At 47.7% G+C, this 27,983-nt stretch overlaps 1 protein-coding gene and 1 long non-coding RNA gene across 2 annotated transcripts in view; one reads left to right on the top strand and one right to left on the bottom strand.

Annotated features, from left to right (window-relative positions):
• Window positions 1–413: 413 nt before the first annotated feature.
• The window catches only part of LOC142160699 (uncharacterized), a 46,323-nt gene continuing 18,753 nt past the window's right edge, over window positions 414–27,983 (bottom strand). Inside the window, exon 4 of the long non-coding RNA XR_012693281.1 lies at window positions 414–891. This is a non-coding gene — a long non-coding RNA (uncharacterized LOC142160699). The remainder of the gene's footprint in view (window positions 892–27,983) is intronic.
• SLC18A2 (solute carrier family 18 member A2) overlaps window positions 6,942–27,983 on the top strand; it is a 58,955-nt gene continuing 37,913 nt past the window's right edge. The window contains exons 1-2 of the mRNA XM_075215567.1: window positions 6,942–7,024; window positions 7,832–7,972. Of these exons, the coding sequence (XP_075071668.1) occupies window positions 7,852–7,972 (121 nt within the window). The 5' untranslated portion in view covers window positions 6,942–7,024; window positions 7,832–7,851. The remainder of the gene's footprint in view (window positions 7,025–7,831; window positions 7,973–27,983) is intronic.

Genomic DNA, 27,983 nt, shown 5'->3' with positions numbered 1-27,983 from the left:
TGTTAATATTGATAAATGTGCCCCCAAGTAATCAGCCTCAGTAACACAGTTACACCTCATCTAAACACAATGGAAATTTAAATCACAAACAGAAATAATTTTTCTGCTCCGGAGGGGAAGATGCTGACTTAGGAAGCACATTGAGACTATATATTATTTAAAGATCTCATTAGCCGTCGGCACGCTGCTTATTTATGAATTAGTTAATAATATTATACATTGATATATTCCCAGACTGCGGCTCAAACCACATTTCCATAAAACTGAGGATGGAGCTGGGACCTCGGAGACTCGGGGACCTGTATGAAGCCGGGAGCAGGACCAGCCCCACGGATGTCGCAGGAAGACAAGGGCTGGTCTTGGCCCTGATTGGAAGCAGACACAGCGATCTGTCCTTGTTTTATGTTCCATACTGCCAGCATTTCACAGTGTTCTGTACCAGAAACACAAAGGTTTATAATTCATCTTCACGTCTAATTCCTCCAGCAGAACAAAAGTCAACGTTAAGAGTTTTATTCTTAAATGTAGTTTATTTAATGGAAGACAATAAAGAGAACTGACACCGGGACCATTTCACGTGTCTATGTACCCGGTGCTATAACTGCAGAGCACGTGGATCCCGCGGTATTTTTAGGAATAGGAGAATCACGGTGGAGATTGGGCATTGCCGCCATCTGTCCGTTATTCCCAGGGAAAGTTCCGGACTCTGGTTTATTCATTTTGCTGTTTTTTTAATAATGAGAAACGTGCAGTAATTTCCTCTTGCTCGGTGCGCGGTGACCTGCGGATGTGGAGCTTCGCAGGATCCGAGGAACATAATATATCCGTGATAGAAGCGTGATACAGACAACGCAGCGGCCACTGTAATATGAAAAGATGTCAATCTGTCACCTTGGGGAAATAAAAGATATTATCAAATCGGAGTATTATCCCTTTCTTATAATGCAAAACAATCATTTTATAAAATGTAAAGAATCCAGCATTACACAATAATTCCTCCTTACTATATCTTACAAATATCCATGCAACTTATTTTGATGAAAATAAAAAATCTAGTAAAAAAAAAACATTTTAAATGAGTTTTTAAAAAAGTAAATTCACTTTTAGGCCAAATTCACAAAATAAATTCCTCCAGATATCACACTTTCTCTCCCCTATAATATAATGCCACAGAAATGACCCAGACCCGGTGTTCTGTGCTGTACAGTAGATTGTGTTGTGTGTTACAGTGATCAGTACAGTAACTCAGGTGAGTGATACAGAGGATATAACGTAGTAATAATAACAATAACAATAATAATAATATAATATTAATAATAGTAATATAATAATAATAATAATAATTGCAGCATGTACAGGACAATCCCTCGTACAGTGCAGATGAAAATATCCGCCATGAGCAGACAGATTGTACGCTGGAGAAACTGCGCTCAGATGACTAATGTCTGGTATATTGTAACTTATTGTCATTTAAAATTAGTCTTTTTCCAAGGTCTACACAAACCCAAATTTTATCCAAATTTTTCCTGGTTTCTGCAAACTCAGAAAATGTCCGAGAGATGGCACACATGTATACTACTAACGCTCACTCACCCACATCATATTTCCTAGTGGGTGTGTATGCTGCTCCAATATGTCTAACACCACCCATGAATGTCACTAGTGCCACCCAGGGGCGTGTCCAGCGGAACCTAATCTATTGTATGCAAACAAATGCATAAGCATATAAAAATAAATAGAAAAGAATAATGAAAAATGACTTCATATATCCGCAGCCGCGTTCCCCGATATATGCACCTGCTACATAGTGCTAATCCGGACTCATGCACATAGCCAACGTTGTGTCTCACATGCCCCACACCCCATACAGAGCTCCTTACCCCACGTCCACCAGACAGTGCCCCCCCATACATAGCTTCTTACCCCCACGTCCACCAGACAGTGCCCACCATACAGAGCTCATTACCCCACGTCCACCAGGACAGTGCCCCCCCATACAGAACTCCTTACCCCACATCCACCAGACAGTGCCCCCCATACAGAACTCCTTACCACACGTTGACCAGACAGTGCCCTCCATACAGAGCTCCTTACCCCACATCCACCAGACAGTGCCCTCCATACAGAGCTCCTTACCCCACTTCCACCAGACAGTGCCCACCATACAGAGCTCATTACCCCACATCCACCAGACAGTGCCCCCCCATACAGAACTCCTTACCCCACATCCACCAGACAGTGCCGCCCATACAGAGCTCATTACCCCACTTCCACCAGACAGTGCCCACTGATACAGAGCTCCTTACCCAATGTCCACCAGACAGTGCCCCCATACAGAGCTCCTTACCCCACATCCACCAGACAATGCCCCCCATACAGAACTCATTACCCCACATCCACCAGACAGTGCCCCCCATACAGAACATCTCACCCAATGTCGACCAGACAGTACCCCCCAAATAGAACTTCTTGCCCCACGTCCACCAGCAGTGCCCCCATACAGAGCTCCTTATCCCACTTTCACCAGACAGAGCCCCCCCATACAGAGCTCCTTACCTAATGTCCACCAGACAGAGCCCCCCCATATAGAGCTCCTTACCCCATATCTACCACACAGTACCCCCCATACAGAGCTCCTTATCCAACGTCCAACAGACAGTGTCCCCATGCAGAGTTCCTTACCCCACTTTCATCAGACAGTGTCCATCCAACATGCTATGAACCCCACAATCAGCGACTGATAACCCCTATGCAGAACCTATGGCGCGGAATGTTTTTCACCTTTCCCAGAATCACACTGTTCATTGGTACGTGGATGCCCCCTGGACTTGATCCCAGTAGAGCTGTTATTGATAGTGAGTGAGGAGACTGGCAGTTATTGAGCAACACGCAGCACAAAACAGGACACAAAATAGAATGGTCAATTGGAAAGATGGGACAGTGGACAGGAGAGATAGACAAAGTCAATAAACAGGCAGAGAGTGGAAGGGCAGGCAGAGATTAAACAGCAAGGTCCAGTAAATAAAGCCAAGGTCAAGCACAGAAATCTAGCAGCAGAAGATAATCAAATCTCAGGATAAAGATGTATGAACTAGCCTAGGTAAACCTAACACTAGCAAGGAAATAATAGCAATGAGTGTATTTGTGGAGATTCTGGCCAATCAGCGGATGGGAAGGAATCATGTGAGCAGAGAGTGTTGGCTGATCAGCTGCTAAGTAGTGAGCAGTGATAAGCCTGCAAGAGCTGATAAATCAGCTGTAATGTGGAATCCTTATTAGCAGCTCAGGAAGCAGTGAGTGAGGTTGCTCATCAACAGACATACAACAACTCTGATATTCAGCAAAATCTGGAATGGATTTCTGAGACAACAGAGCAGCAGAAACATAACATATCAGAACTCATTTACCCCATGCCCAGCAGACAGCACCCCCCTTATATAACTCCTTACTCTACTTCACCAGACACTGCCCCCTTTACAGAAGTCACTGAACCAATTCCACCAGTCACTCCACCCTAAAAATTCCTCAGTAAGCCTCCACCAGACAGTGCCTCCTACCCCAAAAGAATCGCAACAGTACGCACTACATCCCACCAGTTAATGCCTTTTCCGGCAAAACTTCTCCCCCGGCCACCAACACAATCAGATCGTCCAGGCAGGATCTTCCGTCCATGCATAGTTAAGCCAAGCGGCCACCCTTGTACGAGAACCTAGGTCAGTCCTTCCAGGCATCCGGGAGTCTCCGGGACATGATCCCTACCCACTCAATCTCATATACTCACTGATCCACACCCACTCAATCTCCTATACTCACTGACCCATTGTGAGGATACGTGGTTTCCAAATTACTCAGACACGGTATTAGAGAAAAAATAGATGGATGGTTTATTCTGCAGAACAGTATTAAATACAGCACGACCCCTTAACAACAGCAGGTCCAGCAAGTGAGGAAATCAGTCCCAATAAATACAGTGAGATATGTTCCACAGAGAATCTCTAGCAGAGCATCACCTCTTGGCCAAAGTCAGTCACTCTCTCTCAGTTCCCAGAATAGGCTCTTTTATCACTTAACATAATCCCACCTTGGGAACTTCCCCTTCACAGGGGAGGTGCAAAAGGTCTCGATTGGAGGGCTTCTCAACCTATCCAGCCTCCCTCAGGTGACCCCTGCTGGATCCAGCTCCTGCCTGTCTGTAGAGCTCACTAATGGACAATAGGGAACAAACACAAGGAATAATAGTACCTTAATTCACTGAACTCCTGAGTGTTCCCTGTGAAGGTGGAATTTAACCCCTGAAGTACCTTTTCAAGGAGATGTTATAGTTCCATCACTGATACTTCTTGATAACAACAGGGAAAAAAGTGCAGTCCGGGTATAGATTAGAATAAGGGGTTATTATAACGCTGGTTCCATACATCATGCCCGTTTCTTTACACCCATACTCACTAAATCTCACACAGTTCTTTCCTGGTTCACTTCCTAGCTATCGAACTGCTCCTCTAGTGTTTATAACTCTGGCACATCCTCCCCTCCACTACCATTTTCTGTTGAGGTCCCACAAGGCTCTGTTCTTGGCCCTTTACTTTTTCCATTGTACATCTCTTCTCTTGGGGCACTAATTCACTCATTCGGCCTCACGACCCACCTCTATACTGATGACACCCAAATCTATATCTCTTCCCCTGCCCTCTCTCCTTCTGTAATATCTTGTGCAACCAACTGTCTTTCAGATATCTTCACATGGATGTCCCAACGCTACCTAAAGCTCAACAATTCCAAAACAGAGCTCATTATCTTCCCACCTGCCCAGAAATCTCTCTGTCAATAACACCACAATTTCCTCTGTCTCCCAAGTCATTGCTTCCAAGTCTTGGTGTCACACTTGACACCACCCTCTGCTTTATTCCTCACATCCAGAATCTCTCCCAGTCCTGTCGAATCCACCTTCAAAACATTGCCAGAATACGCCCTATTCTTACTCAACATGTTACCAAAATTCTTATCCATTCTCTCATCATCTCCCATCTTAATTATTGCAACCTCCTGCTATTTAGCATTCCCAACACAGACATATCCAAACTTCAATCCATCCTAAATGCTGCTGCAAGACTGATCTTCCTCTCTCACCGCTCCACATCTGCTGCACCACTCCGCAAATCCCTACACAGGCTCCCTGTGTCCCCCAGAATAAAATTCAAATTACTCACCCTTACCTACAAAGTCCTCAACAACAACACCCCTTCATACATCTCAAATCTCATATCAAAATACTCTCCCTCCTGCCCTCTTAGATCTACCTCTGACCTGCGCATTGTCTCATCTCTGATAACCACCTCTCACTCCCACCTACAAGACTTCTCCCGTGCTGCTCCCCACTTATGGAATTCCCTACCACACTCAATCAGACTCTCCCACAGCCTTCAAGTCTTTAGACGCTCTTTGAAAACCCATCTCTTTTTTAGAGGTGACCTCATCCCCGATAACACTATTTACATTAATACACCCTCACAACTGTCCCAATCTCCACTCTGAGCCACACTCGCTCCTCTTGTTTCAGCTCTACCCTCTTCCACTTAGAATGTAAGCTCTCTAATGAGCAGGGTCCTTTATACCCTTTGTTTTCATGTCTGTATTTATTTTGTCTGCCTTGTATGTCCCTGTTTTATGTATGTCCTGTTTTCCCTAGTGTGCGGCGCTGCGGAGCACTGTGGCCACTAACAAATCTACAATAATAAAAAATAATAATATATTGACTGAACCATACTCACTCAATCTCATAAACTCACTGAATCACATATACTCACAGACCTATACTCACTCAATTTTATATACTCACTGACCAATACTCACTCGAACACATTGACTAGGTGACCCATACTCATTTAATTTCATATATTCACTGACCCAAACTCACTCAGCCACACTCATACATATTTACTCTCACACACACCGAAACGCGGTCACTCACACAAATACTCTCAAACACTTATGCATACTCACACTCACACTCATGCATAATTATTTATCTCCCATGTCTGGGGTCCAGACCCATCCATTCATCCCCGGTGTGGGAGATATTACTCTGTACACAGTTGTAGCTGTATGATGGCCGGCAGTGATACCTTTACTTCACCATTTGATCTCTGCAACGTGTGACCTAGTCCGAGAAGCAGAGAGTGTGTGCTAGAAATACACACATACACACACCCGCACACACATGTACACACACACACACACCACACCCATTAACACACACTGCCATATATATACACACTCACACCCAATCACACACACCCATACATACACACACACCACACCCATTAACACACACTGCCACATATATATACACACTCACACACACCCATACACACATACACACCCATACATACATATACACACATGTATTGCAGTTGAGCAACACACAAGCACACATACACTCATGTACATACTCAGTTACACACACATACATACACACTCAGACACACATATATATATATACATATATACATATACACACTCACACTAAGTCACATACACACATACAGTCATACTCAGTTACACACATATACACACACACACACACACACACTTAGACACACACATATATACATATATACATATACACACTCACACTAAGTCACACACACATACACTCATACTCAGTTACACACACATACACACACACACTCAGACACACATATATACATATACACACTCACACTAAGTCACATACATACACACATACAGTCATACATACATATATACACATGTATTGCACTCACACAAGCACACATACACTCATACACATACTCAGTGACACAAACAATCATATACACACTATGTCACACAATGGTCCAGACCTTCACACACTTTCCTGCTGGCGTATCACCCTCCAGCCCAGAGAGGAGCAGCCTACAAGGGGCAGTGACGTCAGGGAGAAGGTGGGTAAGAGGGTCTCAGTGTGCCCTCCTCTCCTGAGCCTCACAGCTTCACTCACCTCCTGTCTGCAGCCTGAGGAGTCCAGGTGAGTCTCCCTCCGACCTCTCCTAACACTTCTCAGCTTCTTGTATCTGGAGTTTTACATGTTAATGTATCAGGATAGAGCCTCCAGCACCTCAGGAAGTCTGAGCATTGCCCTATATTCCAGATAACCTCCTTTCACAGTCCTGCTCCATAATACTCTGTAATAACATTTATTGGGCAGATATATTTCATCCAGATATATTCAATTATTCTGTATAATTTGCTTTCTGAAGACAGGAATAAATCTCTGGTCTTGAAGAGAATGTAATTGAATTGTCTGATTTCCTTATCTTGTTGGACAATACATCGCGTTGCTGTCTGATCGCACTTTACCTTCCTCAGTGATTGTGTCCTAGATGTTTGCTGGATGGAGATGTCTGATCCCAGCTCTTCCCGGGAGCACAGAGGAAAATCATTATTTCATGCAAAACTTTTATCAGAGAAATCCGTAGAGATCTGTTCTGTGACCAACCGGATCCCTTTGTGTCTTGTAAGACCCTGTATTATATATATAACATGACAGAGACAGCACCTCTGTTCTGTGGCAGCTGGAGAGTTAACTCTACAAACCTCGTCTACTTCTGTCCTCCGCAGGGACATAATAATATTCTGTATCTGACTGTGATATACACTTTATATACTATGTGCTGCAATAAGTGTCAGAGAGCACTGTGCGTGGATGTGATATATATATATATATATATATATATATATAAAAGATATATATATATATATATACACAGGTGGTACCTGGAGCAGGGAGTACATCCAGTTTAATTTTCACTATCTCCCTTCTCTTTATTTGCAGAATTAAGCTGGTTCCTCACCATGTCTATCACAGAATTCAGCTTATTGCGGTGGCTGCGGGAGGGCAGACAGTCTCGAAAATTAATCCTGCTCATTGTCTTTATTGCCCTATTACTGGATAATATGCTGCTGACCGTCGTTGGTATGTACAAAACTGGGAGAACAGATCCAATATGCTATAAATCTTGGAGAATCTATGTATATATGTGTGTTATATGGCTACACTGTATATAGCGTTATAGTGATACCAGTATATACAGTATTATATATGTGTGTTATATGGCTACACTGTATATAGCGTTATAGTGATAGCGGTATATACAGTATTATATATGTGTTATATCGCTATACTGTATATAGCGTTATAGTGATACCGGTATATACAGTATTATATATGTGTTATATCGCTACACTGTATATAGCGTTATAGTGATACCAGTATATACAGTATTATATATGTGTGTTATATGGCTACACTGTATATAGCGTTATAGTGATACCAGTATATACAGTATTATATATGTGTGTTATATGGCTACACTGTATATAGCGTTATAGTGATACCAGTATATACAGTATTATATATGTGTTATATCGCTACACTGTATATAGCGTTATAGTGATACCGGTATATACAGTATTATATATGTGTTATATGGCTACACTGTATATAGCGTTATAGTGATACCGGTATATACAGTATTATATATATGTGTTATATGGCTACACTGTATATAGCGTTATAGTGATACCAGTATATACAGTATTATATATGTGTTATATCGCTGCACTGTATATAGCATTAAAGCGATGCCAGTATATACAGTATTATATATGTGTGTTATATGGCTACACTGTATATAGCGTTATAGTGATACCAGTATATACAGTATTATATATGTGTGTTATATCGCTGCACTGTATATAGCGTTATAGTGATACCAGTATATACAGTATTATATATATGTGTGTTATATGGCTACACTCTATATAGCGTTATAGTGATACCAGTATATACAGTATTATATATGTGTGTTATATCGCTGCACTGTATATAGAGTTATAGTGATACCGGTATATACAGAATTATATATATGTGTGTTATATCGCTGCACTGTATATAGAGTTATAGTGATATCGGTATATACAGTATTATATATGTGTGTTATATGGCTACACTGTATATAGCGTTATAGTGATATCAATATATACAGTATTATATATGTGTGTTATATCGCTACACTGTATATAGAGTTATAATGATACCAGTATATACAGTATTATATATATGTGTTATATGGCTACACTGTATATAGCGTTATAGTGATACCAGTATATACAGTATTATATATATGTGTTATATCGCTACACTGTATATAGAGTTATAGTGATACCAGTATATACAGTATTATATATATGTGTGTTATATCGCTGCACTGTATATAGAGTTATAGTCTGAATGAGCAGATGTGTTTTCATCCAGTATTGATGTGACAGTTCCCAGGAATTAATCTTGTTACAGATAATAACTGTGATACAATGTATTTATAATATCACCGTTATCCCTCTGTTACATCCACAGATTTGTTTTATGTACGAATATTATGTAAAATCATCTGTATTTCTATATACAATAGATCAGCAGCTATAGATAATGATGGCACACATACGTTTGTGATTTACTGACGTCTGGGCTCTAATGCTACAAGAACAAGCAAGGGTTAAATCAGCGCTGTCCGATAGGCATCTGCAGGGCCCTGCAAGTCTTTGTGTGGCCCCCAAATCCTGCATAGACCACATTAATAACACTTGTGTAACATACGTGGTCTTCTTTACTAGGTGTGTGGACTGCCTGGGTTATGAGACTCTCCTGCATTTGTGGATTAATTTCATTTTGGATGAAGTGATAAATGGCAGCTGTGTCGTTACCAGCGTCATCCATCTACCTGTCACTACTGATACTCAGACGCATTATGACGCAGTGACAGGCAGAGAATGTAATATTACTGCATATCACATGGGTGAGGGGCTCCATACAGGAGGTGATGGCTACATGGGTGAGGGGCTCAATACAGGAGGTGATGGGTACATGGGTAAGGGGCTCCATACAGGAGGTGATGGGTACATGGGTGAGGGGCTCCATACAGGAGGTGATGGCTACATGGGTGAGGGGCTCCATACAGGAGGTGATGGATACATGGGTGAGGGGCTCCATACAGGAGGTGATGGCTACATGGGTGAGGGGCTCCATACAGGAGGTGATGGATACATGGGTGAGGGGCTCCATACAGGAGGTGATGGGTACATGGGTGAGGGGCTCCATACAGGAGGTGATGGGTACATGGGTGAGGGGCTTCATACAGGAGGTGATGGCTACATGGGTGAGGGGCTCCATACAGGAGGTGATGGATACATGGGTGAGGGGCTCCATACAGGAGGTGATGGGTACATGGGTGAGGGGATCCATACAGGAGGTGATGGCTACATGGGTGAGGGGCTCCATACAGGAGGTGATGGGTACATGGGTGAGGAGCTCCATGTACCCATGTACCCATCACCTCCTGTATGGGTACATGGGTACATGGAGCTCCTCACCCATGTACCCATCACCTCCTGTATGGAGGTGATGGGTACATGGGTGAGGAGCTCCATGTACCCATCACCTCCTGTATGGAGGTGATGGGTACATGGGTGAGGAGCTCCATACAGGAGGTGATGGATACATGGGTGAGGGGCTCCATACAGGAGGTGATGGATACATGGGTGAGGGGCTCATACAGGAGGTGATGGGTACATGGGTGAGGGGCTCCATACAGGAGGTGATGGGTACATGGGTGAGGGGCTCCATACAGGAGGTGATGGCTACATGGGTGAGGGGCTCCATACAGGAGGTGATGGCTACATGGGTGAGGGGCTCCATACAGGAGGTGATGGGTACATGGGTGAGGGGCTCCATACAGGAGGTGATGGATACATGGGTGAGGGGCTCCATACAGGAGGCGATGGCTACATGGGTGAGGGGCTCCATACAGGAGGTGATGGCTACATGGGTGAGGGGCTCCATACAAGAGGTGATGGGTACATGGGTGAGGGGCTCCATACAGGAGGTGATGGCTACATGGGTGAGGAGCTCCATACAGGAGGTGATGGATACATGGGTGAGGGGCTCCATACAGGAGGTGATGGCTACATGGGTGAGGAGCTCCATACAGGAGGTGATGGCTACATGGGTGAGGGGCTCCATACAGGAGGTGATGGATACATGGGTGAGGGGCTCCATACAGGAGGTGATGGATACATGGGTGAGGGGCTCCATACGGGGGTGATGGATACATGGGTGAGGGGCTCCATACAGGAGGTGATGGATACATGGGTGAGGGGCTCCATACGGGGGTGATGGCTACATGGGTGAGGGGCTCCATACAGGAGGTGATGGCTACATGGGTGAGGGGCTCCATACGGGGGTGATGGCTACATGGGTGAGGGGCTCCCTACAGGAGGTGATGGGTACATGGGTGAGGGGCTCCATACGGGGGTGATGGCTACATGGGTGAGGGGCTCCATACAGGAGGTGATGGGTACATGGGTGAGGGGCTCCATACAGAAGGTGATGGATACATGGATGAGGGGCTCCATACAGGAGGTGATGGGTACATGGGTGAGGGGCTCCATACAGGAGGTGATGGATACATGGATGAGGGGACCAACTGACATCAGGAATTCCACAAAGGAAGCCTGAAAAAAGTCCTGTAACCGGGAATGGGAGGATGTGATGAGAGTGGAAGACACAGATCTTGTGCAGAACGGAGGTGTGGAGTTGGGAGATATTTTGAGACAAGTGAGGAGATTTATGTCTGTGCAATTTTGTTGATGGCCTTATATGTTAGTAGAAGAATTTTATTTTGGATTCGTTGAAATACAGGCAACCAATGTAGAGACTGACAGAGTGGATCAGCAGAGGAAGAACATTTTGCAAGGAAAATCAATCTGGCCGCTGCGTACAAAATAGTTGACACCCTGGCCCTCAGTGATTGGTTGCTACAGGGCTCCTGTAGGCTATGGGAGGAGCCCTGTAGCACTTTTAGGCTGGCTATTTTTTTTCCCCTGTATATGCGGTGCCGCCCGCATATACAGAATACTGTATGCTGCTGCACCCCCGCACCCCCCCCAGCCGGGGATGAATGCGGTGCTGTCCGCATATACAGAATACTGTATGCCGCTGCACCCCCGCACCCCCCCCCAGCCGGGGATGAATGCGGTGCCGTCCGCATATACAGAATACTGTATGCCGCTGCACCCCCGCACCCCCCCCCCAGCCGTGGATGAATGTGGTGCTGTCCGCATATACAGAATACTGTATGCCGCTGCACCCCCGCACCCCCCCCCCCCCAGCCGTGGATGAATGTGGTGCTGTCCGCATATACAGAATACTGTATGCCGCTGCACCCCCCCAGCCGCCCCCCAGCCGGGGATGAATGCGGTGCCGTCCGCATATACAGAATACTGTATGCCGCTGCACCCCCCCAGCCGCCCCCCAGCCGGGGATGAATGCGGTGCCGTCCGCATATACAGAATACTGTATGCCGCTGCACCCCCGCACCCCCCCCCAGCCGTGGATGAATGCGGTGCAGTCCGCATATACAGAATACTGTATGCCGCTGCACCCCCGCACCCCCCCCAGCCGGGGATGAATGCGGTGCTGTCCGCATATACAGAATACTGTATGCCGCTGCACCCCCGCACCCCCCCCCAGCCGTGGATGAATGCGGTGCTGTCCGCATATACAGAATACTGTATGCCGCTGCACCCCCGCACCCCCCCAGCCGGGGATGAATGCGGTGCTGTCCGCATATACAGAATACTGTATGCCGCTGCACCCCCGCACCCCCCCCCCCCAGCCGGGGATGAATGCGGTGCTGTCCGCATATACAGAATACTGTATGCCGCTGCACCCCCGCACCCCCCCAGCCGGGGATGAATGCGGTGCTGTCCGCATATACAGAATACTGTATGCCGCTGCACCCCCGCACCCCCCCCCCCAGCCGGGGATGAATGCGGTGCTGTCCGCATATACAGAATACTGTATGCCGCTGCACCCCCGCACCCCCCCCCAGCCGGGGATGAATGCGGTGCTGTCCGCATATACAGAATACTGTATGCCGCTGCACCCCCGCACCCCCCCCCCCAGCCGTGGATGAATGCGGTGCTGTCCGCATATACAGAATACTGTATGCCGCTGCACCCCCGCACCCCCCCCAGCCAGGGGATGAATGCGGTGCCGTCCGCATATACAGAATACTGTATGCCGCTGCACCCCCGCACCCCCCCCCCCAGCCGTGGATGAATGCGGTGCTGTCCGCATATACAGAATACTGTATGCCGCTGCACCCCCGCACCCCCCCCAGCCGGGGATGAATGCGGTGCTGTCCGCATATACAGAATACTGTATGCCGCTGCACCCCCGCACCCCCCCCAGCCGGGGATGAATGCGGTGCTGTCCGCATATACAGAATACTGTATGCCGCTGCACCCCCGCACCCCCCCCAGCCGGGGATGAATGCGGTGCTGTCCGCATATACAGAATACTGTATGCCGCTGCACCCCCGCACCCCCCCCAGCCGGGGATGAATGCGGTGCTGTCCGCATATACAGAATACTGTATGCCGCTGCACCCCCCGCACCCCCCCCCCAGCCGGGGATGAATGCGGTGCTGTCCGCATATACAGAATACTGTATGCCGCTGCACCCCCGCACCCCCCCCCAGCCGTGGATGAATGCGGTGCTGTCCGCATATACAGAATACTGTATGCCGCTGCACCCCCGCACCCCCCCCCAGCCGGGGATGAATGCGGTGCTGTCCGCATATACAGAATACTGTATGCCGCTGCACCCCCGCACCCCCCCCCAGCCGGGGATGAATGCGGTGCTGTCCGCATATACAGAATACTGTATGCCGCTGCACCCCCGCACCCCCCCCAGCCGGGGATGAATGCGGTGCCGTCCGCATATACAGAATACTGTATGCCGCTGCACCCCCGCACCCCCCCCAGCCGGGGATGAATGCGGTGCCGTCCGCATATACAGAATACTGTATGCCGCTGCACCCCCGCACCCCCCCCCCAGCCGGGGATGAATGCGGTGCTGTCCGCATATACAGAATACTGTATGCCGCTGCACCCCCGCACCCCCCCCAGCCGTGGATGAATGCGGTGCTGTCCGCATATACAGAATACTGTATGCCGCTGCACCCCCGCACCCCCCCCCAGCCGTGGATGAATGCGGTGCCGTCCGCATATACAGAATACTGTATGCCGCTGCACCCCCGCACCCCCCCCCCCCAGCCGGGGATGAATGCGGTGCTGTCCGCATATACAGAATACTGTATGCCGCTGCACCCCCGCACCCCCCCCAGCCGTGGATGAATGCGGTGCTGTCCGCATATACAGAATACTGTATGCCGCTGCACCCCCGCACCCCCCCCAGCCGTGGATGAATGCGGTGCCGTCCGCATATACAGAATACTGTATGCCGCTGCACCCCCGCACCCCCCCCAGCCGGGGATGAATGCGGTGCTGTCCGCATATACAGAATACTGTATGCCGCTGCACCCCCGCACCCCCTCCCCCAGCCGGGGATGAATGCGGTGCTGTCCGCATATACAGAATACTGTATGCCGCTGCACCCCCGCACCCCCCCAGCCGGGGATGAATGCGGTGCTGTCCGCATATACAGAATACTGTATGCCGCTGCACCCCCGCACCCCTCCCCCAAGCCGGGGATGAATGCGGTGCTGTCCGCATATACAGAATACTGTATGCCGCTGCACCCCCGCACCCCCCCCAGCCGGGGATGAATGCGGTGCTGTCCGCATATACAGAATACTGTATGCCGCTGCACCCCCGCTTTCCCCCCAAGCCGGGGATGAATGCGGTGCTGCCCGCATATACAGAATACTGTATGCCGCTGCACCCCCGCACCCCCCCCAGCCGGGGATGAATGCGGTGCTGTCCGCATATACAGAATACTGTATGCCGCTGCACCCCCGCACCCCCCCCAGCCGGGGATGAATGCGGTGCTGTCCGCATATACAGAATACTGTATGCCGCTGCACCCCCGCAGCCCCCCCAGCCGGGGATGAATGCGGTGCTGTCCGCATATACAGAATACTGTATGCCGCTGCACCCCCGCAGCCCCCCCAGCCGGGGATGAATGCGGTGCTGTCCGCATATACAGAATACTGTATGCCGCTGCACCCCCGCAGCCCCCCCAGCCGGGGATGAATGCGGTGCTGTCCGCATATACAGAATACTGTATGCCGCTGCACCCCCGCAGCCCCCCCCAGCCGGGGATGAATGCGGTGCTGTCCGCATATACAGAATACTGTATGCCGCTGCACCCCCGCTTTCCCCCCAGGCGGGGATGAATGCGGTGCTGTCCGCATATACAGAATACTGTATGCCGCTGCACCCCCGCACCCCCCCCAGCCGGGGATGAATGCGGTGCTGTCCGCATATACAGAATACTGTATGCCGCTGCACCCCCGCAGCCCCCCCCAGCCGGGGATGAATGCGGTGCTGTCCGCATATACAGAATACTGTATGCCGCTGCACCCCCGCTTTCCCCCCAGGCGGGGATGAATGCGGTGCTGTCCGCATATACAGAATACTGAATGCCGCTGCATCCCCGCACCCCCCCCAGCCGGGGATGAATGCGGTGCTGTCCGCATATACAGAATACTGTATGCCGCTGCACCCCCGCACCCCCCCCCCCAGCCGGGGATGAATGCGGTGCTGTCCGCATATACAGAATACTGTATGCCGCTGCACCCCCGCACCCCCCCCCAGCCGTGGATGAATGCGGTGCCGTCCGCATATACAGAATACTGTATGCTGCTGCACCCCCGCACCCCCCCCCAGCCGGGGATGAATGCGGTGCCGTCCGCATATACAGAATACTGTATGCCGCTGCACCCCCGCACCCCCCCCCAGCCGGGGATGAATGCGGTGCTGTCCGCATATACAGAATACTGTATGCCGCTGCACCCCCGCACCCCCCCCAGCCGTGGATGAATGCGGTGCTGTCCGCATATACAGAATACTGTATGCCGCTGCACCCCCGCACCCCCCCCCCCCCCAGCCGGGGATGAATGCGGTGCTGTCCGCATATACAGAATACTGTATGCCGCTGCACCCCCGCACCCCCCCCAGCCGGATGAATGCGGTGCCGTCCGCATATACAGAATACTGTATGCCGCTGCACCCCCGCACCCCCCCGAGCCGGGGATGAATGCGGTGCAGTCCGCATATACAGAATACTGTATGCCGCTGCACCCCCGCACCCCCCCCAGCCGGGGATGAATGCGGTGCTGTCCGCATATACAGAATACTGTATGCCGCTGCACCCCCGCACCTCCCCCCAGCCGGGGATGAATGCGGTGCTGTCCGCATATACAGAATACTGTATGCCGCTGCACCCCCGCACCCCCCCCAGCCGGGGATGAATGCGGTGCCGTCCGCATATACAGAATACTGTATGCCGCTGCACCCCCGCACCCCCCCCCCCCCAGCCGGGGATGAATGCGGTGCTGTCCGCATATACAGAATACTGTATGCCGCTGCACCCCCGCACCCCCCCCCCCAGCCGGGGATGAATGCGGTGCTGTCCGCATATACAGAATACTGTATGCCGCTGCACCCCCGCACCCCCCCCAGCCGGGGATGAATGCGGTGCCGTCCGCATATACAGAATACTGTATGCCGCTGCACCCCCGCACCCCCCCCAGCCGTGGATGAATGCGGTGCCGTCCGCATATACAGAATACTGTATGCCGCTGCACCCCCGCACCCCCCCCAGCCGGGGATGAATGCGGTGCTGTCCGCATAAACTTACTACAACCCAGCGCACAGGCGGCCGCATTGGGTGTCATGTGATGCAGCCGCCTTTGCGCTGGGTTGTAGTCAGTTTATGCGGACAGCACCGTATTCATCCACGGCGTGGTGGCGGCCCGAAATTGTACCAGATCAAATGGCCCGGGGGACAGATGCCCCTCTGCCCAGCCCGCCACTGGTTGCAGGGAAATTAGACTGACAGATAAAACAAATTTTCATGAACTGAACAGTCATCTGGTGGTGTGAAGCCTGAAGCCAGGAGAGATGGAAACATCAGGAGTAGAATATGGAGCTTCAGGTGATTCCTGACTGTTGTCCTCGTGTGGCTGTGGTGTTGGATAGAATGTTCTTCTCCTGTTTCCTCCTTTTAAACTCCGGTATAACTCAGAATTATGTTATTTAAATCTTAATACACTTGTAACTAACAGACTTAGAACTATACACACTAAGCAGCCATTCTACAATTCCCTGTATTACCACTATAGTATCACTGTATTATAACTGTATTATCAGTATATTATCACTGTATTATAACTGTATTATCACTATATTATCAGGATAAAATTAATGTATTATTACAATAGTATCACTATAGAATCAGTATATGATCACTGGGGCCTGATTCATTAAGGATCTTAACTTGAGAAACTTCTTATTTCAGTCTCCTGGACAAAACCATGTTACAATACAAGGGGTGCAAATTAGTTTTCTGTTTTGCACATAAGTTAAATACTGACTGTTTTTTCATGTAGCACACAAATATCAACTTTAAAAGTCAGTGTACAAATAAGCTATCAAGTATTTGTGTGTTACATGAAAAACAGTCAGTATTTAACTTATGTGCAAAACAGAAAACTAATTTGCACCCCTTGTATTGTAACATGGTGACCGTGACAGCCAGGCACCAGGATCCGATGGAGGAATCATGTGATCTGTCACAGGCAGAGCACATGATCGCAGGGGGAATGAATCCTCCACCCCTGCGATCGGATCCTGGTGCCTGGCTGTCACGGTGACAGCCAGGCTGAAGACAGAATAGCGGAGACCAGCGGCGGGCCCCAGGTAAGTCTGTGCTAAGCTGTTGTACCGGGCCCCCTGGTGAGCTCGGGCCCGGTACAACAGTACCCCCCGTACCCCCCTAATGGCGGCCCTGTATACGGTAATAGTGTCTGAGCTGTATGCGCCTGAGCTGTATGCGTCTGAGCTGTATGCGCCTGAGCTGAATGCGCATGAGCTGTATGCACCTGAGCTGTGTCTGTATGCGCCTGAGCTGTATGCGCCTGAGCTGTGTCTGTATGCGCCTGAGCTGTGTCTGTATGCGCCTGAGCTGAATGCGCATGAGCTGTATGCGCCTGAGCTGTATGCGCCTGAGCTGTGTCTGTATGCGCCTGAGCTGTATGCGCCTGAGCTGAATGCGCATGAGCTGTATGCGCCTGAGCTGAATGCGCCTGAGCTGTATGCGCCTGAGCTGTATGCGCCTGAGCTGTGTCTGTATGCGCCTGAGCTGAATGCGCATGAGCTGTATGCGCCTGAGCTGTGTCTGTATGCGCCTGAGCTGTATGCGCCTGAGCTGTATGCGCCTGAGCCGTGTCTGTATGCGCCTGAGCTGTATGCACCTGAGCTGTGTCTGTATGCGCCTGAGCTGTATGTGCCTGAGCTGTATGCACCTGAGCTGTGTCTGTATGCGCCTGAGCTGTATGCGCCTGAGCTGTATGCGTCTGAGCTGTATGCGCCTGAGCTGTATGCGCCTGAGCTGTATGCGCCTGAGCTGTGTCTGTATGCGCCTGAGCTGAATGCGCATGAGCTGTGTGCGCCTGAGCTGTATGCGCCTGAGCTGTGTCTGTATGCGCCTGAGCTGTATGCGCCTGAGCTGTATGCGCATGAGCTGTATGCGCCTGAGCTGAATGCGCCTGAGCTGTGTCTGTATGCGCCTGAGCTGTGTCTGTATGCGCCTGAGCTGTGTCTGTATGCGCCTGAGCTGTGTCTGTATGCGCCTGAGCTGAATGCGCATGAGCTGTATGCGCCTGAGCTGTATGCGCCTGAGCTGTGTCTGTATGCGACTGAGCTGTATGCGCCTGAGCTGAATGCGCATGAGGCTGAAGACAGAATAGCGGAGACCAGCGGCGGGCCCCAGGTAAGTCTGTGCTAAGCTGTTGTACCGGGCCCCCTGGTGAGCCTGGTCCCGGTACAACAGTACCCCCCGTACCCCCCTAATGGCGGCCCTGTATACGGTAATAGTGTCTGAGCTGTATGCGTCTGAGCTGTTTGCGCCTGAGCTGTATGCGCCTGAGCTGTATGTTCCTGAGCTGTGTCTGTATGCGCCTGAGCTGTATGCGCCTGAGCTGTGTCTGTATGCGCCTGAGCTGTGTCTGTATGCGCCTGAGCTGAATGCGCATGAGCTGTATGCGCCTGAGCTGTATGCGCCTGAGCTGTGTCTGTATGCGCCTGAGCTGAATGCGCATGAGCTGTATGCGCCTGAGCTGTGTCTGTATGCGCCTGAGCTGAATGCGCATGAGCTGTATGCGCCTGAGCTGTGTCTGTATGCGCCTGAGCTGAATGCGCATGAGCTGTATGCACCTGAGCTGTATGCGCCTGAACTGTGTCTGTATGCGCCTGAGCTGTATGCACCTGAGCTGTGTCTGTGTGCGCCTGAGCTGTATGTGTCTGAGCTGTATGCGCCTGAGCTGTATGCACCTGAGCTGTGTCTGTATGCGCCTGAGCTGTATGCGTCTGAGCTGTATGCGCCTGAGCTGTATGCGACTGAGCTGTATGCGCCTGAGCTGTATGCGCCTGAGCTGTGTCTGTATGCACCTGAGCTGTGTCTGTATGCGCCTGAGCTGTATGCGCCTGAGCTGTATGCGCCTGAGCTGTATGCGCCTGAGCTGTGTCTGTATGCACCTGAGCTGTGTCTGTATGCGTCTGAGCTGTATGCGTCTGAGCTGTATGCGCCTGAGCTGTATGTGTCTGAGCTGTATGCGACTGAGCTGTATGCGACTGAGCTGTATGCGTCTGAGCTGTATGCGACTGAGCTGGCGTAAATTACCGTAGGTGTAAATGCCTTTTCATCCCTTGTTAAATTGCGGAGTAGACATTTATGGAGACTGCTCTGTATTTAAAAAAAAATGCAAAGCAGAAGCTCTATGATATCTGCTCTGTGATATCTGCAGCAATGCACAATTAATAAATTTACAGGATTCTTAGATTTAGAATAGGCCCCTTAATATGTTATGTGCAAATCAAATACATTTCCCTACCTGTAATGAAACAACGTAACACTAATAAGAGCTTCTGTATACAGAACGCTGAATAATGCACAGATGTAGATTTGCACTACAGACACGGAGCTCATTATACGTCTGTTCCACTCAGCGCTGAAGTGGTTACTGCAGGTCGGTCTCCGGGAAGCTTATTCTCTGGGAAAACCTTGAAGTTTCCCTTTTATCTGAGCGACTCACTCATCACCTTCCTATTAAACTCTGCAGTAATTTCCTGTCTGTGGCCAACTCCCCGAGCCGGCGGCTGGTGTGTGAGTACAGACAGCTCACACCGGACCCCGGGCCCCTGATATAGACCAATCATACCACCGGCTCTGCATGACCATAATAGACGGATTTATATCACCTCTGGAGAACACACTTATTATATTATATATGAAGGGAGGCGGGAGCCAGAGAATATTGACCCTCATCATCCCTTATATCAGGGTTTCCCAACCCCAGTCCTCAGGGCTCCCTAACAGGGCAGGTTTTCTGGATCACATGTGACATAATTAGGACCACCTGTGGATCTGTTACAATGTGTCAGTCAGTAATGATTACACCTGTGCTCCAGCAAGGAGATATGGAAAACCTGCCTTATATAGTGCTAACATATTACACAGCGCTGTACTGAGAATACAGGGAGCACATACAGACATAGTAAATGCATTGAGCCACAGAGGAGCCCTCGTATAACAGGGGTACTCTCATGCTCATATCTGACAATCAGGAATGTAACTGTGTAATTGTCAGAGGAGACCTGTGAATCTCCCTTATCTGTTCCTGAACCGCTGACAGACAGCTGCAGCTCCTGTATATACATAGCAGCGTCACTGCGCAGATTGTCACTCCGTAGGCTGAGCGAGGTGTAACGGGGAAGGATGAGCACGCCATGTAAGGGCACATTCAGAGGGGATGACACGCCCGTCAGTAAGTGTACACGTTGTAGGTGTCATCTCGCCGGTTCCTTCCCAACACTGCTAGGGGTTTCCGGTGCTTGTAGAGCTACAAGTGTCAGCATGCCCTGGCATCCAGGACCTACTGGGACTTGTAGTGCAGCAAGAAAAAAATCCTATAAAAACTAAACAAAAAGGAGAACACCAGGAAAAAACATTAATTTAAATAAAGTCCCCCTCACACCCGCCTTCTTGCACCAATCTGTTCGTCACCTAAATCCTAGATCCTAATCCAAGGGGATTTAAAATAAAGTAAAGCACATTTGAGTTACGCTGACTTGCTCGGCTTCCGGTTTGTCAGTAATAACCAAATAGAACGTGTGAGAGCCCCTCTGATTGGGTATGAGCGGCTGAACCCCACGTGGGCCGTTGGGGAACTATTTTAATCCATTGGCCTATCCAACACCCTTAGGCAGAATAGAGAGAACAGACGGAACATGTGCGCGCCCACATTATATCGCCAATATCAACAGGGAATACTGGCGGAACACTGGCCATCAGTTTTCCTTACACAAGATAGACGGATTACAGACAAAGAGAAAACATCGCTCATATGGAGGGTTCTGTCTCCCACCTGGTGGGGTAAATGATGACCTTGGAAACATATTACTAAGTAAAACACTACATAATAGAGAGATTGTGAATAGAGAGCACTGATTGGGGGAGTAGTTAGGGCCCCTTTAAATTTAAGGGCTCTGCAGTAATCCCCTAATGGAACATATGCAGTAAGTGGGAGGGGGAGAGGATTCCTTATAGAGGGAAGAAAGAAGTCCGGTCACCGCACAAACGGCAAATTTAATACTGGGAGTTGTGAGGGGTGGTTGGAGTTTTGTAGACCAGGGAAGAATCTGATATATGATGAGAGTAAAGTCGTATGTGATTCGTGGGCTCCTGTAAAACAAGTATAGAAAACCCACCACGTCTGGCTGCTTCTCAGGCAGGAATCAGGGAAGAGACCAAGGACAATTGGGATAAGGTTTGTGCTAACGACACTCGAGGATTATGGTCGGGGTGTTGGAACTCGTCCAAACACCTTACGAGTCTAATGAAATTGTGGAAGTTCTGCTTGGTGAACCTGAGGCTCCACACTGGGTTCTAGGACACTCGTTGCCAGATCATTGTACTTACTGCTGTCTTTAATGGCAGTGGCCAGTACCGGTAGACATATGGTAGTCGTGTGATGGAGGAGAGGAGCCTCAGGCTGCAGACTGACCGTGCACACCACAGAATGTCCACTATTAGTCGTATGATATTCCAGGGACGCAGGTGGATAATTTACCCCTTTTCAGAGAGTTCCAGTAACAGGAGTAATTGCTGTTAATTTGTAGAGCTCTGATTTATTATAAATGAATGTACTGTACTTTAAAGTTATTCAGCGCTCTGAAATAATTGAATTTCTCATCCAACGAGGGAGATGATACATATCGGAACATTGGAATTTTGGGGTTTAGCATAAATCCATTGTTTTGGTGATATTCTTATATATTTTTTTTAACTAAGAGTTACTGCAGTTAACCCTTACTGCTCCAGGCCAGTGTCAACGCTGCTCCTGTGATATTTTATTGGTTAATTGCAACGCTAAGGGCTTTGTTGGCAGAGAAAGGGGCTTGTTGATGAATAGACCCCTCAGAGTACAATATATAATAAGACACCCTCATCATCATCACCATCATCATCAACATTTATTTATATAGCGTTAGCAAATTCCGTAACACATTACATTATCCTCACCATTATAAGCTGCCTATTAATCACCGGCAGGACAAAGTCTCTCTATGGGTCATATTTAACAATTGACGGTATTGCACTATCGTGCACTTATCGTGTAAATAGGTAAACGAAGTGTCAAATTGACATTTATGAAAGGCCCATCGCACTGTTGAATCTTGAAAAGGAGTCATTTTCTCTGCACTTTGTTTTTGCGAGCAGTCACCATACAACAGAATGGTGACTGCTCAGGGCCGCCATTTAACAAGTCCCGAAAAAATATATTTTTCGGGAACTTGTTATGTAAATGTACAGCTGGAGCTGACGTACATCATAGGAGCTGTTGCTGAAGCTTTTCTTCTTCGTTATGTCCAGCTCTGCCCCGGAGAGCAGAGCTGGACAGCGCATGTGTGGAGGGATCACATGATCCCTCCCTGTCACTCAGCGCGCTCTCTCTGCAACGATACAGAGCGGGGACTTTGTGTGCATGTGCGCTGCACATGAGCAATTGAATGAAGAAGAGGAACGAAGAGGAGATCCCGAGACAGCGCATCCGAAGAGGGGGGTAAGTGTGATTTTTTTCTATCACAGAAACAGCAGTTTATTGGAAATGCTGTTTCTGTGACCCCTTTTTAATAAATTTGAGAAATAGTTCAATCCTTATCCTTGCGATAAGGATTGATAACTATTTCTCACTTTTGCCGATTAATGATAAATGTGCCCCTATGTGCGTCCCCTGCCAGCCAGCGTCACCCCTGCCACCGGTTTCTGCATATCAGACATTTATCTGTAATTAGCGTGTGACTGATAAGCGTGTACATTACGTCTCAGGCTCAGGGGCCCATGTGGCAGCTGCTGGTTCCCAGGCGGTATCTGTGGCCCCCAGCTCGGGTGAGAACACTGAATAAACACACAGACATTGGAGGCTCAGGAGAGCGGAGGGGACACAGAATCACAGCTGTTTCCACACTCACAGGGCTCAGTGCTCGGCCCAGACAAAGGAAACAGATTAATGATCTGCTAAATATAAAATACAAACAGGAAACATACTCTGGGTTTTATAATGTAATATTTACTTTAGAGAGGAGTCATGAGAGCATATAACGTTACATGCTGGGGATTGTAGTACTTCAAGTTTCTCGGAAACAGTATGGCACATGTTCACATTTACATGTAGTATGTAAGTTCACAGACCCTGGCTCCTGCAGTGTTAAACTGTATATTATTTATATTATATATTATTATACATTATTATCTCCCAGGCCGTCTGATATCAGTGGTGACATTTACATGTATTGCTCTGATACTCAGAGTCTTGTACCTCCGGAGGGGTCCGCCCTGGTATAATTAGTTATTACAGCCTGGTATACCCCTCAGTATCCCAGGACATCAGATTAGTGCTTCTGATTCACCATGAAACCCAGAGGCCTCGTTCTCCTAACATTTTTAGCTATAAAAAGATGACTTTGTTTTTTAAATAATCTAAACCACACCTCCTCATTAACATACGTTACAACTTACATGACCTTAAAATAATTGATATACATTTTATAGACGTTGACTTACAGCCAATATAATGATTTTAGTCCACACTAATATTGTAGAACCCCCCATTGGCTCTGAGAGGGCAGCGCACGGTGTTATACATACTATATACAAGATAACAACTGTTACTCCAAATACTATTAATGTTACATAATTACACATCAGAAATAGTCAATTTTAGGTCTGGTCTGATTAACTCTTCAGCTTCCTGCAGATTGTACCCATAGACGGCTGCTTGCCCATTATATCCCCCCCGTCTTATCATTATCACCTCCTGTGATGTCCTCCTGACAGCTGAGGAACGGAGGAGACAGGATATAAACTAGAGCTCTCGTCATAGTGATTGGGGACCAGCGAAGCCGCCATTGATCTGTGATTATTGTGATGATAGAGCGATATGGTCAGATAATGCCAAGCGTTGTTCTGGGGGGATAATGGAACATAGACGTTGTGTCTGTGTGTAGTTGTGTTATTGTTATTCACAAGGTCATACATTATATTTACAGTATAAATATGTGTGTGTAAATACAGTATATATATATATATATATATAATGTGCATGTGTGTATGTATGCTGGTATGACAGGTGTGTGTATTCATGTAAGTATGTATCTATACTGTTACTGACTGATCTTTCTGCCATGTCATCTTGGATGTCTTCTCGCCAACTCAAACTCAAACACTGAATTAATAATATTCCCACCCAAAAACAGAAGCTTCCTGCCTGACATTTCTATTTCTGTGGATAACATGACCATAAATCCCACCCCGCAAGCTCGCTGCCTAGGTGTAATCCTTGATTCACAACTGTCGTTTATTCCCCACATCAACTCTATATCTAAATCACGTTACATACACCTAAAGAACATTTCCAGAATACGCACATATCTGACACAAGACACCGCAAAAACATTGATTCATGCACTCATCATCTCCCACATCAACTATTGCAATTCCCTACTTACTGGTCTTCCCAAAGTCAGACTTGCACCCCTACAATCTATTTCACACGCAGCGGCTAGATTGATTTTCCTTGAAAACCGTTCTTCCTCTGCTGAGTCACTCTGTCAGTCTCTACATTGGTTGCCTGTAATTCAACGAATCCAATATAAAATTATTCTGCTAACATACAAGACCATCAACAAAATTGCACAGACATACATCTCCTCACTTGTCTCAAAATATCTCCCTACTCGACACCTCCGTTCTACACAAGATCTACGTCTCTCCTCCACTCTCATCACATCCTCCCATTCTCGGTTACAGGACTTTTTTCGGGCTGCACCCACTTTGTAGAATTCCCTCCCTCGCACAATAAGACTTTCCTCTAGTCTCCAAATCTTCAAGTATTCTCTGAAAACCCACCTCTTCAGACAAGCTTATAATATTCCTCAACCTTTTTTATTGTTTACAAAATTAATTCAGACCCAGAGATTTGATTGAAATATTAGAATAAGATGGTGGCAGCTTTATTAATTATGATCTCAGTGTTACAGAGGTGACGTTCAGTTATTGGAAAAGTGGTTTATTAATTATAGGGAGAAAGCCCCAGATTCGGTGGAAAAGTGATTTTTGTACTGTATGTACACACACATTGCACACGCAATACACATACTTTACATAAACAATACACACACATTACACCATACTTGTTAACTCTCCTGGAAAGTTCAGGAGACTCCTAAATTCTGGGAAGGTCTCTCAGACTCCTGAGAGAGCAGACAATTCTCCCGCAGGCTGGGTGTCTCAATGATGCGATTCCCAGTGAATTGTGTCATGTTGGCCCCGCCCCCGCGAAAAGATGTTGATTTTATCACCGGGGTCAGGCCAAATGAAGCAACTGGCCATGTCACGCCCCCTCCTGCCCTCCCACCACGACCCTTATCCACCAACTCCCGGAGAGTTCCAACTAAAAGTAGGCAAGTATGAATTACACACACAATACACACATATTACACACACAATATATATACATTACACACGCAATACATACACATTGCCTACACAATACATACACATTACATACACAATACACACATATTACACACACAATATATAAACATTACACACGCAATACATACACATTGCCTACACAATACATACACATTACATACACAATACACACATATTACACACACAATATATAAACATTACACACGCAATACATACACATTGCCTACACAATACACGCACATTAGATACATAATATACACATTACACACACAATATACTATACGTGTATGCACTATCCTCCGTGATAGTGCATATATGTATCACGTATGGTGGTGGGGTCTGTATTGTCTCGGTTTATGGACATGACCCAGATTGGGGGGGGTCTTATTAGGTTTATTAATAGTTTTCCTGGTTTATTGCCCCATCTGCGCTGTCTCTGGACTTTTCCCGTAAGTAGAGCATCAGAGATGAGTTTTGCTTGGAGGTAATTGTCCGTATTAGTTTGGGCTTTGCGTTGCTGTAAACGTCGCTCTAAGGTCTGGAATGTTGCCAGTAAATATTTGGGTTTTTTTTGCTACGTATGTATGAGATGATGGGACCCCTCAACACAATTTTGGGCTGTGTTATCATTCACAAAGTTGTGCTGTTTGGACTGAAGGTCTCAGATTGGTTCAAGTATCTAGTAAATCTCAAGGTTCTAGAATATTGTTTAGTTGTATCTAATTTTATGGTTCCAGATAATAGGGCATGATCAGGATAATAATATTGTTAACGCAGGCCTTTTCTAACCTTGGGAACAGGTGTTGAGGGATAAGACTGTAATCTATGTGGGAATGAATCCCATGGCGTTCAAAGGTGTTTTTGAAGCTCTAGGCTGTCCCTTACCATGCGCCCCTTACTGCAAATACGCATTTATTGATGCTTCAGAACCTAGAGGAGCAGTGAACAAACTCAAAACTTTTCAATCTGCAGGGCAAAGGTGTAAGCAGCTGGGTCAGAGCCCTCAGATAAATCGAGACAGTTGGGAGACTGCTTTACTTGCTTTATTGCAGGTAAGGAGACCAGATAAAGATACTGATGTAGGACTGGCCTTTCGGTCCGCAGTGGTTAGCGCAGCTGTCATCTTAGTTTGCCAGGTGGAGGTCTTGTCCTGGATAAGGAGAGATCCGGAGTAGGCAGCAGGTTATTGCGATATGTTATGCCCCTTATCACCATAAATGTCCCCAACAAGTTATTTCGGTTTCAGCTGAGCGAGTGCCCACCCGTCTCACAGCCATTCACAGACTGTCTACCGAAATCTCCAAATGCAACATTTTAAAATATAATTTAAATACTTTTGCAGGTACATAGCTCATGGTAACAACATTTCTAGGACTAAAGGAAACTAATGTGGTTACAGAAAGTATTAGGATTGTTTTCCTTCTGCATTCACAAATGAAGAAAAAACTACTAGGAAATAGTATAGGTTGTGTAGCAGTAGCCTATGCTCACCAGTAAATGTTACTTGTCTAACCAGGAGGAGGTGCAGCTAGGGATAAACAAAATTAAGATAGATACAGCACCAGGCTCAGATGTCTTCCACTCCTGTGTGCTAAAGGAACTTAGTTCAGTAATTGATGGACCATTATAAGTATAATCCCCGTCAGATCCAGGTCAGTGTCACAAGATCGGCAGGAAGCAAATGTGCTACCAGTCTTTAACAAGGACACATAACTGGAACCAGAAAATTAATGAATTGTGACTCTGACTTTTGTTAAAGGGTATATTATCTGAAGGGATCCTGAGGGATGTGTTTATTGAATATACAGTGGATAATAATTTGATAACTTTGGGGCATATTCAATTGA

The sequence above is a fragment of the Mixophyes fleayi genome, chromosome 6 (genome assembly GCF_038048845.1).
Source record: "Mixophyes fleayi isolate aMixFle1 chromosome 6, aMixFle1.hap1, whole genome shotgun sequence".
NCBI classification, from domain to species: domain Eukaryota; kingdom Metazoa; phylum Chordata; class Amphibia; order Anura; family Limnodynastidae; genus Mixophyes; species Mixophyes fleayi.
This window is presented reverse-complemented; position numbering and strand designations above follow the sequence as displayed.